This window comes from Lutra lutra, chromosome X (assembly GCF_902655055.1).
Source record: "Lutra lutra chromosome X, mLutLut1.2, whole genome shotgun sequence".
NCBI classification, from domain to species: Eukaryota; Metazoa; Chordata; class Mammalia; order Carnivora; family Mustelidae; genus Lutra; species Lutra lutra.
The window spans coordinates 37291187-37307640 of record NC_062296.1 but is presented as its reverse complement, the minus strand read 5'-3'; the positions used below and the strand labels follow the sequence as shown (position 1 = coordinate 37307640).

At 50.8% G+C, this 16454-nt stretch overlaps 1 protein-coding gene across 4 annotated transcripts in view; it reads right to left on the bottom strand.

Moving 5' to 3' along the window:
• Positions 1-16454, bottom strand: part of COL4A6 (collagen type IV alpha 6 chain) — a 274461-nt gene that overhangs the window by 790 nt on the left and 257217 nt on the right. For 3 of the 4 annotated variants that reach the window (XM_047715185.1, XM_047715187.1, XM_047715186.1), the window contains 14 exons: positions 15980-16161; positions 14269-14332; positions 13176-13250; positions 12561-12668; positions 12360-12467; positions 11758-11829; positions 11297-11422; positions 7470-7586; positions 6979-7140; positions 6800-6898; positions 5043-5189; positions 4205-4321; positions 3132-3323; positions 2118-2404 (listed from right to left, as the gene is read on the bottom strand). In XM_047715185.1, the coding sequence (XP_047571141.1) occupies positions 2118-2404; positions 3132-3323; positions 4205-4321; positions 5043-5189; positions 6800-6898; positions 6979-7140; positions 7470-7586; positions 11297-11422; positions 11758-11829; positions 12360-12467; positions 12561-12668; positions 13176-13250; positions 14269-14332; positions 15980-16161 (1856 nt within the window). The remainder of the gene's footprint in view (positions 1-2117; positions 2405-3131; positions 3324-4204; positions 4322-5042; positions 5190-6799; positions 6899-6978; positions 7141-7469; positions 7587-11296; positions 11423-11757; positions 11830-12359; positions 12468-12560; positions 12669-13175; positions 13251-14268; positions 14333-15979; positions 16162-16454) is intronic. The other variant, XM_047715188.1, reaches the window with a different exon arrangement.

Genomic DNA, 16454 nt, shown 5'->3' with positions numbered 1-16454 from the left:
CTCCATGTTCCCCAAGTGACCTCCTAACCCACTGTGCTTGGGCAGCGGGGACCTCTTGGCCAGTGTCCTCCCCAACCGAACTCCCAACATCCCACTGAATTCCGAAGTGTGTTTGGCGGCTCTTTGCCAATCCCCGCGGGCAAGTAAGTCTAAGAAAAGCTGAATGAAGGCAGATTCAGTAGGTTTTAGAATGCAGGGCTTCTCCAAACCCTTGTCTACTCCAAGCCCTTGGTGGTGAACCCCGAGAAGAGCGCGTGGTACTCCACCAAGTGGCTAAACCCTGAGCCCCTCCCCCAGCCCATCTATGAATAGTGTCGGCTCTGCAGTTAGCTTCCTTAGAACTTCTTACGTTTTCCATCTGTACCACACCCTTTAGGGCAACACAGAGCATTGCTGCTTGCTGAGTACAAGTGGGCCTCGTATGCGGCCTAGCGTCCTGGCCCCCGATTCAGGGCCCCTTCAGCATCCAAAGTCAGTACCATTCATTAGCCCATAGTCGCCAGTCACTGTACCCACAGATAGCAGTCCCTGTCGCTGCACTCCCCACCCCCTCTCCCTTCATGTCAGCTGGGGTATTAGCTGGACCACAGTGGGTGAAGAATGGGCTTCATCCCCCCCGGGGTCAGCAAATGGCCAGTGGGACAGATGCCCAAGTTGGACGCTCAGGGATGGCTTGCTTTACACAGCTCCGGGAGGGTTAGTCTCCTTAGAAGGGATTTTCCTGATACATGAAGCATCAAAGCTTTCCTCATTTTGATCCTCAGATGGAACATGTTCTGGAACAAAGGACACACTACCCTGCCTTACTAATTGGGCAGACGCTGTGTATTTTACACTTGGCACAGGACTCAGGCTTGTTGTTGGGAATGTTGCTTTTTGCATTGGACAGTTGTGTCCCCAGAGTTGTTAGGCCACCTTTGAATCATTTTCTCCCTCTTTTCTCCTTCTTAGCAGGCATGTCTTATGGTCCCAAGATGCCGTACTAGGCAGTCCAAATTCCCACCCTTACAGGTTTTCAGGAAAATATGGATATTCTAGAACGTTAGAATTCTGTGGAAAGTAAGAGTAAAGAGATTCTGAGTAAGGACTTAAGAGTGCTCTCGGGAGCAAAACACAGGCGATTTTGTACAACTTTTGTACTATTCCTTGTGGAAACTCAGGGGCCTTTTTGACTTATTTCCTGATCTGGGTGGTGGATGGGACAGAAGGAGAGGTGAGGCGACTCTGTATCACATGGGGATAAACTGCCCAATTCACACAGAGCAAAACAAGGAAGTACCTCATCCCAGGTGGGCACACTAACGTGAGGAGGCCTACGGCTTTGGTAATTCTTCAAAGACAATTTCTCGTCATCTCACCCCTGGCGATCTAGCAAGGAAGCTCTGGGGAGGCAGAGTACTTCAGCAGGGGCCACCCTGGTGTTCCCTGGGAGCGATTCTGGCCCGAAACCTGCCTTTTGCTTATTTAATGTCCGACCCCCGACCCCGGGTATTCACACAGAATGGCGTGTGAGGGAGTTGATGCCTCCTTGGGCTTGCAGATGTTCTCAGCTCTTTCTTACCAAGACAGACAGCTCTCCCACCACAGTGGGCAAGCAGCAAAAACCTCAGTAAGGATGTAGAAACAGAGTACACCCTCATCTGAGCCTTTCAGGAGGACATGGCGGTAGCCGGAGGGGCCTGGGACCGTGGGCAGAAAAGGAGGACCAGCCATGCCCAGCCTGGGCCATGAGAGTGTGTCCCGGCCTTGAGGGTGGGGGGCAGCCTCTCCCTCATTGTCCACCAGGATCGGCTGTCACCTCCCTCCCTCGCTTGTGGTGTACCTGAAGCAGGCATGGAGACATCAGGGCCTTTTCCCGTGATTCATAGATATTCTCACCCTGGATGGCTAGGTGCAAACTGCTCCCTTCTACTCACTCTCAGAATCACCCATCATTCATGCAGAACTCGGCCAAGGTCAGGCCAAGCCTCTTCCTTCATTTCAAATTCTGTGCTTCCTACATCATGTCGCTTGAGCCTGCGAACCTGCGTGAGGGACCCTCCCAGGGTCCCCCCCACCCCACCCCCGCCGCCGCCCTCTGCCTCTACACTGGGGAAGGGGGCAAGGCAGGGCCTCACCATGAGGAAGGAGTACCCGATCCAGAGGCTGCGCCAGCCCAGGGGGCACCGCGGGATGGTGACATCCTGGCTGTGCACAGCGATGGCCTGTGAGGGTGCCTCGCACACAGAGCAGCGGCTGATGTACTGGGGGATCTGGGCCTGGCCCACGGGCATCATGGGAATGGGGGCGGTGGTGGAGAGCCAGTAGGATTTGTCATTACGCCCGGCGTAGTGGCACACTTCGTCCATGTTGCAGTAGATGAAGGGCATGGTGCTGAAGCGGGGCAGGCAGGAGCCAGCAAAGCCTGGGAGGAGAGCAGGTGGGCAGAGGCAGGTAAGGTGGGGCCGAGAGGTGGGGCTGGGACCGTGCCCAGTGCCACCAGGTCTGGACTGGCCCGGGTGGCATCCAGCCACTTGTCCCAGAGCAGGGACGGCCCTCCTTCCAGGCCTGGAACATCATGCATCCGCTGGCATCTGTTGGTCAAATCCTATTCTCAACACACCAGGGAAGTTCGAGAATGAAAGGAATCTTTGTCTAAGCTGTGGAATGACTCCCTAATTAATCTGCTGTGTCAAATCCGCATTGAATAGAGTGAGTCTGTGGTTCAGAGTTGGCACACCTGTAGACAATACAATTAATTCCCAGGTAATTGCTATTGCCCCACAGCAATTATTATTATTATTATTACTCCTGCTTAACATGCCGAACATTGTCCTAAGCGTTTTCCATTGGGTGATTCATGTACTCCTTATAGCAGCCTCTGAGACAGGTACTAGCCTTAGCTTTGTTTCCATTTAAGGAGGAAGTGGCAGTTCAGAGAGGTGGAAGAACTCATCTTGGGTTTCCCAGCCAGTAAGTGGGAGCGCCAGGGTTTAAACCCAGATATGCCTGACGCGACAGCTACTGTTGGAATCCTACTACCCAATGGTGGGCCCGCCCCAGGCTGAGAGGACAGAAGAGGGGAGCTCTTGATCCCTGTGGTGGTGGTGGGGGGGGGGATGACCAAGGCTGGTGTCAGAGCCGGTACTTACCCAGGTCCTGGTTGTGGGCTTTCTCCTGTCCCTCCACGAACAGCAAGCTGTAACCTACCCACAGCTGGCTCATCCCGGCAGGGCACAGGGGCACCTGTTCCGACTGGCTGTGCTTCACCAAGGTGTACCCCACTCTCACGCTCTGCCCAGGCACTCCAGCCCTCCCGAAAGGACCCTTCTTCCCTGGAGCGCCTGAGAGGGAGACAGCAGGAAAGCGGGGGAGGGTGAGCCGCTCATAAAGGCAGTCACTGACCTCAGGCCGAGCACCCAGCTGGGCTCACTGGATCCTCACGACAACCCGATTACCCCAATTTGTAGACAATGGAACAGGCTCACAAGTCCCCCAGCCCGTGGAGCTGGAATGCCAGCTCAGGCGTATCCAGCCGCAGAATCCCTATTTGAAAAAGTGTGCTTATCCAGCTCCCCTCCCACAGCCGCCAGGCCTCCCGTCCTCTATGAGGGCAGGAGGGGGCCGAGGGGGCGACCCCTTGGAGCCTGCAGGCTCTCCCAGAACATAACCGGGCCCCTGCTGAATCAGAGGCAGCAAAAGCAGAATTGGGACTAGCGGGGCAAAAATCCCCCTAGTTCTCCTGCCCATGGAAGACGTGGCTAGTTAATCGTACCCCTTTTTCCACTGAGTCTCAGAGCTGTTCTCTGCGCAGGACAACTGATTTGCCATCCCGGTTACCAAATGGGAAGTAAGTAGCAGCCATTCTTCATCTCAGACTTTCTTATGCCTTGAATACCCCCTTCCCATCCATGTCAGAATCCCAGGGTAGAAGAGGGGAGGTGCAGGGCCAGGGGCCAGGCTAGAGGACAGTCATAGCTCTCAGAGAAGAGAACCCAGAGAAGGATTTGGAAGGAGTCCTTTGCCTTCCAGAATGTGGGGCTCCCATCCTTCCTAGGCTCAGAGGTGGATGGGAGCGAATGAAATGCAGTCTGGTTTTCCAGGCTCCTTTCAGTGTCAGGCTTTACTGCCCCATTTCCTGTTTCTCAGATTTGAGATTCTGGCTCACTCCAAATCCCCCTATCCTCATGGAAACCCTCGGCCCCCTGTGCTGACATCACCACACCTTCAAATCCTGGAGGGCCTTGTAGTCCAGGAAGACCAGGGTCACCGAGAGCGCCAGGCGGGCCAGGAAGTCCGTTGAGGCCATCTTTGCCAGGGATGCCCGGTAAACCTTTGGAGCCTGCAAGGAGAGAAGGCCAGCAGCTGGGACTCAGTGGGGGAAGTCCTTGAAAGCAGGCCCCTGGGAAAAAGGACTTGTGTGTTATGCCCAGAACTGACCAGGAGAGGGCGTGCTGACCATCATGTTAGAGCACTCCTGGGCTGAGCCACCTCTGCTAGTTCTTAGCTTCCTGGCCTGGCTTCTCCGTCCTGGGACCACTGCTCTGCACTCAGCCCTTCTGAGCCCCCTCACACCTACTCCCCGCTTCCTCTCATCCTCCCAGCTATGCACAGAATGCACAGAAACTGTCAGAGTCCCATGTCAGAGATGAGAACACCTGCACCCGGAGAGACTGCTCACTTACCGGAGCTGGTGCATCAGCTGGGATTTGAAGCTGGGATTGGAAGCTGGGTTTCCTGACCACCAACCCGTACCAAGCCTCGGGCTTTGTCCATGGCTCTTGACCTCCCACCACACTTCCTCCTTCCCTTGGCAGCACGTTAGAAAGGGAAGCGCTGCCCTGCCCGGAGTAGTTGCTATGTTCTGCCCACACATTTTCTAAAGCCAAGTACTTCTGCTGACCTTGCTGGCCCCCGCTTCCCAACAAGGAGTTCGGGGGCTTTGTGAAGGAATGGAGGAAATGCTCTGAGCCGGAGATCCCAGCCAGTTGCTTCAGCCTCTCAGCCAAGGCCGTCTTAACTCCCCTCCCCGAGAAGTCCCCTGTCGCTGGTGCTCTCCTTACCTTGGAGGCCTATAGGGCCTTGAACCCCAGGGTCTCCCGTGAGGCCAGGGATGCCATCGATGCCTGGTAGACCCATGGGTCCAGGAGGAACCTGAACAGCTTCTGTAATTGGTGTTTGTCCAGGAGCACCTTGGGGTCCGGAAAAGCCTGGGGACAAATGGGAGAGATGGAAATATCAGGTGGAGGCAGAGGAGGCAGCTGGCACAGGGCCCCAGAAGCTTGCTTTCCTACCTGGCCATTGCCCCCCTTCTGCCTTTGCTGTTTGCCCCCACAGTCCCCACTGGATCCATCCAGAAAGACTGTCACACCCTTTACATGATGTCCTCTTTACCCACCTAACTCCCCAGTGAACTGGTAACTTCTAGAAGGCAGGGAGTGGGTTACATTCATCATGTTTCCTCAGGGTCTGGGACATGGTTTCCTAGGACCTGGGACACGGTAGGCAAGTCAGGACACATTTGTGGCCAATGAGGTGGCCTGAGCTTTTTCGTCTGGGGCTGGCGTCGCTGGTTTGCTCCCTCACTGGTCAGAGAACAAGGCCAAGGAGGCCAAGGGGAGGAGTCCAACCTCAGAGATTCAGCTGGCACCACAGCCTAGGACCCTGAGCCTGGCCTGCCAGTTTATGAAGAGACACATGAGCTGATTCACTTACTATTTCATTGACCAACTATTTTTCAAGTGCCTGTTATGGGGCACACCCTTGTAGACTGAGGCACAGAACGTTGTGGAGATTACAGTCCGGTGAGAAAGATGGGAGATGCATAACCTGACAAATACCATTCATCTCCCTGCAAGTTGTGAGAAGCGCTACAAAGGAAATGAACAGCTCAGTGACAGTGACACAGACTGTGACGGTGAGCTGAGGGGGTCCTGGGGTGGAGAATCTGCTTGAGAAAGAGTAACAAGTGGCCTCTTAGAAGCAGGGACATTTAAGCTGAGACCATTAAAGATGAGAAGGAGCAGGGGTAGAGTGGAGGGCAAGAGGACTCAAGGAAGTAGACCTCACCTGTGCAAAGGCCCAGGGGTCAACTGGGTTGGCTAAATGAAAGAGGCTGGTGTGGTAAAGAAGGGGAACAGAAAAGAGGAAGGGCTGATGATGAGTATGAAGAGGGAGTCGTCCCATGGGACTTTGGGAACCACAGTTCATTGCTCTGCTATGGGAAGCCAGTGGAGGATTTATGTCTTACAAGATCTCTCTGACTGCCTCCTGGAGAAATGATTGTTGGGGGAGCTGCCCAACAGGGGAGGAAGCCAAGAGGCCAGTTAGCAAGTCACTGCAGTGATTCCTTTGAGAACTGGCTGTGCCCTGGACCCAGGTGGCAGCCAGGGAGGGGCTGAGAGGTGAGCAGATGCACACATATTGAGGGGACGCAGCCCGCAGGGCTTGCTAACAGTTTGGGTGTGCACGAGGGGATGGTGGTAAAGGATGGATAGAGTCCTTCATTTCCAGAATTGAGCCCATGGCTAAGTGGCGATGAGTGCAAACCAAACCGAATGTGCCCGCAGAGGCAGAAAGAGTGCAGAGGGGAGATCAGCGGCCGGACCCATGGTGGTAGTGACCTTCAGTTCCAGAAGCGGCCGGAGGCAGCAATGCCCCAAGCTGGGGAAATACCCTCCCTGGGGGAGCTTCATTCAGCTGCCTCAGACATCCAGGCTTTCTTGGTGTGGTGAGCAGTTTAGGTAGGCTCCTGTAGGTTTGTGACCCCCAGACCGGTCCCTCAAGCTCGGGAGCATCCAGGCATGTGCTCTCAACTCACCTCTGGGCCCTGCCTTCCCCTTCATTCCAGGAAGTCCTGGGTCTCCAGGTGGCCCAACTTTGCCTGGAGTCCCCATGAAGCCAGGCTCACCTCTCACGCCTGGCAAAGTCCAAGGGAAAGCAAGTTAGGGCCTGGCACGGTGGTACAGGTGGGAGACAGTGGGGTTTGGGCAGCCATACCTTTCAGTCCTAGCTCTCCAGGGAGGCCGGAGAAACCTGGAATTCCTTGGTCTCCCGTGGGCCCTTGAGGGCCAGGAACTCCAGGGAAGCCAGGGTCTCCAGGGTCTCCTTGATCAGAGGATGGCCCAGGGGGCCCTGGGGGCCCCGGGGAGCCGGGGCGGCCTAAGGATAAGATCAGAAGAGGAATGAGAGCAGATGAGCAGGAAGCGGCCACCACCAAAGGCCTTGGGGCTGCTAGGAAGCCAAAGCCCATTCCCGGGGCAGAGAATGTTCCCTTGCTGTGTGTGGGGTCCCAGTGCCTGGACCTTCCCAAACCCTCCAAGCAAATGCAGCCCGTTCCAGTCCCCTGTGTCCCTGCTGGGGGAGGGATGTGGGGGCCAAGCAGGCCCATGTATGTCCAGCAGTAGGAATGCGGCTGGACTGTATCAGGACCTCTCCCAAATCTGGACAAAAGGTGAAGGCCAAACCTCTTCGGGGCTTCCTGTCTTTACCTCGCTCTCCATCTAGGCCTGGTCGCCCAGGGTCGCCAGGCTGTCCCACTATGACTGAGGGCAAGGAGAAGCCTGGGGCACCGGGCAGACCAGCAGGACCCTGGAGACCTGGGAAACCTGCAAAGAATAAATGAAAGGGGCCACTATGGGCTTGGTATGGTCAGGTTTTCCCAGAGAAAATGGAAGGGGTTAGGTGGGGGCCAGACCGGCAAAGGGCAGCAGACACACAAGATCACAGTGATTCCCTGTTCTCCCCTGCCCCATGCCCCCTCCTCCACAACACCTCCCACCCCAGCAGGTGCCTCGGTTCTTCCTCGGGATGGAGCTTTGGAAAGTTCTAGCTCTCAGTGTCACTGGAAATGGAAATATTTCAGGCAGATTTCCCTCAAATGGGGAAGAAGAGAAGGCATGATGAGTACAGCACCTGGAACTGAAGTTTCCTGAAGTGTTTTTAAACCTCCTGGCCCTGTGGCACATTTTCATTGAATTAGCCAGTTATGTCTGGGGCTGTACAGAGAAAGTATAAGGGGTGGGGTGGGGCATGGGCTCTAGCCAAAACAGCCGCCTGCTGGGTCTGAGTGGAGGTCCCAAGAGGGCTGCAGCTACCAGTGTCTTCTAGGGCTAATTTCTGGGTCTTCTAGGTAAACTGGAAAATACTTTTACAGACAACTCATATCATCTGGATGCTTGCTTAATTTTTCTATGCCATATCCCTTTCCCCCCTTTAGATCAAAGAAAAAAGCCATTTATTAGAGTAGATACAAAAATACTCATCTGCTCTGATATTTTTTACGTGTTTTCCATTTGTGCAACGATTTCTATTATAATGCTCAAAACCAGAAAATTTCAATGGATTACAGATTTATTGAATATGCACACAAAGACATACATGGAATCTTGGTCGGAAACCGCATCAAAGCCATATGTAAAATGTCAAAGTCCATCTTAAACTTGTAGCATAAAAGAAATGTATTTATTATTTTGGCATATTCTAGAATACATTCCAAGGAAGAGAAATAGATTCCCACTGGTTGATAAACTATTCTGGTGGTTGAGATGATTTTTGTTTGTAACAATAAAATCCAAAAATACTAATGTTGAATTTTTGTTTTTCTGATGAAGAAAGCCAAAAATACTAAGGTAGAACTTCTTGTATTTCATTAGAGAAAGAGTAAATCCATAAAAATGCATAAAGAAAGATGGCAGATTAGTGAATTCCGGTGGTTTTTACAGCTCATTAGTGAACTGAATGCAGATGGAACATAAAGGATAAAAAAGTAAATTTCAAGAAAAGGCTCCAATTATTATAGGTCTGGAAACAAGACAAAAGAAAACAAGAAAAAACAGTTGTAAAGCCATGTGGTGCTACTTATAAGTATGGTCAGTTAGGTCTCGATGAACCTTTCAAGTATTTTTCTTTGTCACAAACGTAAACATCTGAAAAGAAAGACATATTGTGTTTTTTCCTGAAAATATAGCTTTATATATACACATACATATATTTATAGATATAAAATATATATATAGTGAAATGAAGCAAAAAGCAATAAGAAAGACACCAGATGGTACTATGGGCAGCGCACAGACTATAAAAAGCTCCCATAGTAGTTTTTGGAGGTGCCTTCTCTTTTTACCTGTTTCTTGAGTTTCGAATTCCACCAATTTAGCATTAAAACTGAAATACAGGTTCTACTGATCTCAAGTAGTAAAAAAAAAAAAAAAAAGTTCACGTATTTCTTTAAGAATGAGGCACTTTAAAGGAGTACGTGAAAATACCGGATGGCGTGTTTTTCCAACTCATTGGAGTGTCCAAGATTTAAGCCTAGATACACAAATACAGCCTCTAAATATTTATTACAAATGAGAAAATGAATGGTGGGATTCAAAGTTATTTAGATAAAGGTATTTTAGGACAGGGACTGGTTTAGGAACTTTGCTTTGGAGTAAATCTTCATTTTACACTGATTTCTACAATCATAACAGAGATGGGGGGGGAGATATGGGGGGAAGATATTTGCTGTATACTTTTAAAACCATGTTTTAATTAGATATTGAGAGGAGCAGAAGAATATTTATAAATCACAAGTAAAAAATCACCCAGATAAAAATGAGCATCTCTGTTCCAACCACCCAATTTAAGAAAAAGAAGAGGGCATTACCTTTGAATTTCCTTGCATGCCCTTCACAGATCCCTACTACCTTCCCTCCCTTCCAAGGGGCAACCACTCCTGAATTTTGTGCTCTGCATTCCCACTTTGAACATGCGTATCTGTGTCCTTAAAAGATATATTGCTTGTTTTCATTTATTTATAAACTCTGATCAGTGGAATCATACCCAACGTCTTTCTCTGCAACTTGGGATTTTGTTTATTTATTTGTTTTTTTCTTTGTTTGTTTGTTTGTTTTAAATCAACATGGTGTTCCTGAAATGTAGGCATCTTCACATGTGCTTTTTACTACATTTATCATTGTGATTTTCTTATTACCACAGGGAGTGAAAGGAAATGGATAATTTAATGACTAGGCATCCATAGTCAAGATGGGAAACCATCTGGTTTTTGCTTCTATCCGGGCCCCCTCTTTCTACCTCCTGTGAAAAAAGCCACACTCTCTGCCTATAGGCTCAGACCCTGTGGGAGCCCCCACTCGGGAGAAGTGGCTGGCTTTCAGGAAAGAACATGTTGGTCCAGACCAAAAGAAAGAGGAAACACAGAGAGAGCAGATGCACCAATATAAAGTTCAGCAGAAAATGAATTAATGTAGGAATTAGTTCCTGGAAAACAGACACGCATTATACAAACATGCACATAAATAAGAGGCAGGGGGCCCTCAAGCTCCTGGAGCAAACGGAGGTGCAGAACATTTTGCAAATAGGATTGCCCAGGGAATACATCATGATATAATAGACATTTCTTTAGCACCTACTATGTGCCAGATGCTGTGCTAAGTGCTTTCATACCTATTACCTCACTCCTCATTGGTTCCTCACCAAACCTGCGTAGTCTATTCTCTTATTATGCCCATTTTATAGAAAAGGAAAATGAAGAGTCCATTGAGGACTGAGGGGTGAGTCATTTCCTTGTTCAAGGTCATATAGCCAGTGAGGGGTAGAGCTGGAATTTGAATCCAGCAGTCCGATTTCAGAGCCCATACTCCTAGGTAAGATGCTACACTAAATTTGTTTCCTGTCTTACATCGAGTGCCTTGTATCTGGGTCTTCAGAACATTCCCAAGGAGGAGAGAATCAGAATTCATTTTCACCATTTGTGAGGTAGGGAAGGGAAGGCTCAGAAGGAGACTTCAGATGACACCATGAGTCAGGGGCTGGGATGAGGGCAAAAACTGCTTTCTAGTAAACCCCACAGATCCTGAGTGCCTATCCTATGGAGATATTTATCGTCTTAGTCTTGGGCTCCTTCCGGCAGCCTTGCTGTCTTTTAAGGGTCCTGGCAGTAGAGCGCCATCCACCCTGGATGTTGAGGAACTTCTGGCAAATCTCTTGCTAAGTGGATAAGCCCTGTCCCTCAAGACCGTTAAAGTCAGGCCCTGGCCAAGGGTGCAAGAGAGACCCTGGGGTTAATAAGGGAGAGCAGGAGGGAATAAGGAGGCTAAAGGGAGCTCACTGGACTTCTCCCTCACATGCCTCCCGGAAAAGCCCTAAGCATGGCCCAGCTCAGCAGTCAGTTCCATTGAGTTCCATGATCCCCAGGGATGTGAAGATATGCACAACTCAACCCTGTGAGCCATGTGGCCCTGAGGAGCCTCAACCTTGGCTCCCTGGCCGGGCCTTACTCAGCTTCTACAAGGCCTGACTTGGGCTCACTTACCTCGGCCACCTTTTTGTCCTTTCATGCCTGGCTTCCCCGGGGCTCCGAGGCCAGTTCCTGGAGAACCTCTTTCCCCTTTGGGACCAGGCAGGCCAGCTGGCCCAGGCACGCCGGTTATACTAGGTCCTAGGAGGAGATGCAGACAGAGGAGGGACAGAACTCAGTGCAGTTGAGGCCCTCATGCCTAGCTCACAGGCTCAGGGACTGTGTGACACACGCCAGAAAAGGAGTACTTAAGTAACCAGAAGGAGAGCTCATTCTGGGTAGAAGGATGAACTTCTTCCCCCTTCCTCCTTCCTCCACAAATCAAGGCACCTCAGACTGGGGCAGGAGGGGGCTGGCAAGGAGATCTATGAGCTGAAGGATATGGGATACCCCACAGTTGAGAACTCATGGCCAGCCCCCGCCAGCCTTCTGGAAGAGCTGATGCTCTCCTTCTTGCCCTTGAGTGTCTTCCTCACCTGGATTTCCATGGGTTCCCTTGGTTCCTGGTAGCCCATTCAGTCCATGTAAACCAGGAAGTCCAGGGAAACCTGAGGAGACCGAGTATCAGAAATGGCTCTGGCAACTTCTGAATCATGAAGGGTCAGCCAAAGGTCCTGCCCCCCAGGGCCTTGCGAAGTCCTCATTTTAAAGGTCCTGGTCTTTCTGGAGGCATTACTCAATGCTCTAAGGGAGAGCAGACCGTTCCCTAAACTCCACCCTAGCTCTTCCTGATTCTCCTTAGAGACCCATACAGCTTTAAGAGCAGGGTGGTAGATGATTCAGTCTCTTTGAGAACACAGTGTGGCAACGGCAAGACCTAGAGGAGCCAGCAGCCAGAGACTCGCTGCCCATCCCTGATGCCGGGAAGACTACGTGTGCCAGGATGACAGCCTTCCTCGCTAACTCTTCTCTCCATGTATTCCATGTTCTCCTCCTCCGATTATCATCATGTAACCCAGCCAGTGACTCCCCTGGAAATGGCTTGGCTCCAGAGAGTGTCTCCTAATATAAAGGAGTTGCTGTCCTTTTTCTGAGGGAAGAACCCCTTTTCCCATGACCTCCTCTCAAATACACATACCTTTGGTTCCCATTAGGCCAGAGGGTCCCAGGGGCCCAGGTGCCCCTGGATGGCCTGGAGAACCTGGAAACCCTGGATTTCCTCTCATGCCTGCAGTCCCGGGGAGCCCTGAAAGAGAAAGCAAGACAGGAGCTCAGACTGGACCATGGCTTCAAGCCAACCTTCAGTTTTTCAGAATACAGTCGTCAGGTGACACGGTACCTGGGGAGCCAGGAAGGCCAACATCTCCAGAAATCCCAACATTCCCATCTTCACCTTTGCTTCCTGGGAAACCCACATCACCAATGATTCCATCTGTTCCTTTCACGCCTACAAAATCAAGAAAAATGCTGAGTGGTCAGGCCCTGTTTCAGGCACCATGTTTCTCCCAGGGAGAGAGGCAGCAGGAAAGGAAATCTACTTGAAATCTCAAGAGAGTCAGGTCCAGTGAAAAGCCTCTGAAAAAGATGGTAATGGTAGCTGTCTTTGCATTTGCAAGGTGCTGCCCACTAAGGTAAGTCAAAGTGTTCTGAGTGCCCCCATAAGGAGCAGCAATGGGTGGAAATGTCTGAGAACCAGTTTAAATAACTATAAACCAAGGAAGGGAAGCCATTATCCCAATGGTCTTACTAGACTTACCCCATGAGTCTCAAGGGAAAAGTAAACTGGTTTGCTTGGGGAAACTGTGGGCTGCCTTGAGTAGATATGTGTCAGGGTAGAAATTTCTCTGCACTGGATAGAAATTACAGAACTTGGGGGTTGACCTCCCTAATTCCTCCTGATCCTCAGTTTTGAGGAGTCTGTGAGACACGTGAGATAAAAGGACAGAAGACTTACCTTTAAAACCAGACTCCCCAGGTTGTCCCTTGGGCCCTGGGCTACCGGAAATTCCAAATGTCTGACCTTGATCTCCTGGAGATATGAAGATATTGTCCAAGTGGTCAAGAGAAGCTAGACCTCATTTTGCAGCAAAGAGATCTTTTGATGGCAAAACCTTTTCAGATTCAATGTAGCCAGAGGTGATCTTTGACAAAAGTATGCATTGGGCAAAAGCGACCAGTCACCAAAAAATGCTGGGATGCTATCAGGCTATTGGTGAGAAATGCTGTTACGTGAAGCATATCTCCACTGGGAAAACTAGGTTCAGTATGGGCAGAGAAGATGGGAGGAAGGGTGCTAAAACATCACCAGAATGAAACAATGATGATGGCAAGTATGGGAAATTTTCCTGCCCTGTGGGCTGGGTTCAGCAGGGGAAAAGACTGTCTTGAGCTGAGGCCCTTCTCTGCTGCTGAGTTTGGAAGGCAAGTGGGTCAAACCACTATTTGTCACACATGTTTGAGGAGCAAAGTCTGAGAAGGGGGCTTGGCCAAAGAGAAAAGGTAAATCAATTCACTTCCCTTTGAACACTGAGTTTCCTTCCCCAAGAACCCCAAGCCTGCTAGAAATCCACCTTACTCTGGAAACACCCATTAAAAGAGAAAATGCTCCTCAACTTTTTAAAAAAATTATTGTTATGTTCAGTTAGCCAGCATATAGTACATCATAAGTTTTTGATTCAGTGTTCCATGGTTCATTAGTTGCGTGTAACACCCAATGCTCATCACCACACGTACCCTCCTTAATACCCATCGCTGGTTACCCACAACCCCCTTCCTTCTGTAAACTTCAGTTTGTTTCCCGGAGTCCAAGTCTCTCATGGTTTGTCTCCCTCTCTGATTTCTTCCCATTTAGTTTTCCCTCCCTTGCTCCCGGTCCTCCATGCTGTTCCTTATGTTCCACATATGAGTGAAATCATATAATTGTCTTTCTCTTTTTGGCTTATTTCACTTAGCATATGTACAATGGAATATAACTCAGCCATCAGAAAGGAGGAAGGCCCACCATCTGCATCAACATGGACAGGAATGGAGGGGATTATGCTCCTCACCTTTTGAACCTGGGAGACCAAATGTTCCTGGGAGTCCGGGAGCTCCACTAAGGCCCTGTGAACCCTTCAAAGTAATATGGAAATCATTATTTCTGCCTGGAGCTCGGGGCCTTCCACACTCTCGCCTCCCACCCACCCCTCATCCTCCCCAAACCACTGCCTAAGGAAGGTCTACTGTGTATGCTGTGGTGGGGGGTGGGCATCCTGCAGAAGGGAAGGTGATAAGCCAAGGGTGGAAATGTGTAGTCAGGGTTTTTAGGGGAGGGACACTATCTGCAGATTAATCCTGGTCCCGTCGTTCATAACTTCCCAATGGCTATCAAAAGGAGAATCTTGGGAAATCAAGGTGTGGCTATTGTAGCAAGTCTCTTTGAAAATACAGGACATAACTGTCCAGCCAGATGTTTGGTGGTGCCCCCTGCAGACAGTCGGCTATCGCTCCCCATGCCAAAGCTCTGGAGCCATGATGCATAAGGAAAAGGATTGCTTCATAGGGAAAGCGACAGCCCTCAGCTGCAGGTTGTGCAAGCTTCGGGTCCCTGCAAGGAACCACATAGCTGGCTGGATGTGCGTAGGTCCTGGAGTCTGCATTTGGGTTAATGTTACCATTTTCATAGAAATGCTTTCCTACTTTGACTCCATCCCTCCAAGGGGAGGAGGAGTCAGGAAGGACCATCCAGCTAAGAACGTTTTCCTTTGCAGTTGCTTCTGGGATGTGTGTGTGTGTGTGTGTGTGTGTGTGTGTGTGTGTGTGTGTGTGCGTGTTCTCTCCATCCCATGGCCTGCTGCTTTTAAAGGGATGGGATTTTGCCTGCAGGGAGCACAGGTGTTCTGGAATCCAGTTCATTTAGTCCCTTCAGTACTGCTGCTATGATGGCTACCACTTATTGAGAGCCCACCATTTGCTGCATACCAAGATAAGCACTTTACTCGGATCAGCTCATTTAATTTTCACTGCTATCCGAAGGAGGTTTGAGTATCGTTTTCATTTTGTGCAGATTAGAAAAGCAAGGTTCAGGCAAGGTAAGCAACATGCACAGAATCACAGAGCTCATGAGCAGGGGAGCAGAAATTCGAACCCAGCTCCCTCTTGTGGCTATGCCTACCCTATTCCCCCGCCTTTGAAGAGCTCAGACAAGCTGATTTGATTACTTGCCATTTGTCAGCAATGACCTTTCTAAAATCACAATGTCCAGAGCCCTGTACCAAAGTCTTACAATGTTCCTAGCTCAAGGTTGGGGCGTGGGGGGGAGGGATGCCAGCAGTGGGGTGCAGACTTCTAGAAGAGCTTGTAAGGACTTGTTCTCAAGGCCTGACAATCTCATTGAGGAAATCGAGCCCACATAGAACCAATTGGGATTCACATAAGCAGTGAGAAGTGCAGCATGCCGTCAGGGTGGGACCTCCGAGACTCCTGGGGTAGTGGGCACCCAGGTCTGGGACCCAAAGCACGGGTGGGCACTAGCCAGTTAGCTGCAAAGAAGAAGCCTCTGCTCTGTGGCGGAAAGAGCATGAACAAAGGCCCAGAGGAAGGAACCTTCAGAAATGGGTGGAGGAAGGCCTGCCAGACTCAGGGAGAGGGCTTTGTCTGTGGTGAGGTAGGGAAAGAGGCCGGGAAGTGGGCTGGGGCCAGAAAGATGGGGCCCAGGGGCATGTCCCCTGCTACAGAGGCCCTTCTCCCGTGAAGAGACCAGGAGCTGGGCACACTTACGCTTTCCCCTGGTATTCCTGGGAAACCTGTGATTCCAGGGGACCCCTTCAAGCCGGGTAAGCCCCATTGTCCGGGGGAGCCAGGGATGCCAGCTCTCCCAGTGAGTCCCTTGATGGTACTAGGGAAGCCAGGAGCTCCAGGCAAGCCTGGTGGTCCGGGGAGGCCAGCCTCTCCTTTGTCACCTAGGAAAGAAAAAAGGGCTTAGAAAAAAAGACTCTGGCCAGGAGCAAACCTGCTCCCCAAGTTGTAGGACCCCGGGATCACAGGCAAATGAAGTGCAGTCTTGGGGACTTGGGGATGGCTAGCTCAGTGTGGGGGAGGGGATTGTGAAGGTAGGAGTGGGGGAGGTGCCTCCAGCCTTAGGGTGCACCAGTCAGGGCCACTCCGGCTCAACACTGCAACACTGCCGGTGCCCATGTCCCAGCATCTGCTAGGCTCCTCCAGAGGGTACAATAGCCAGTGATTCAAAACTTCA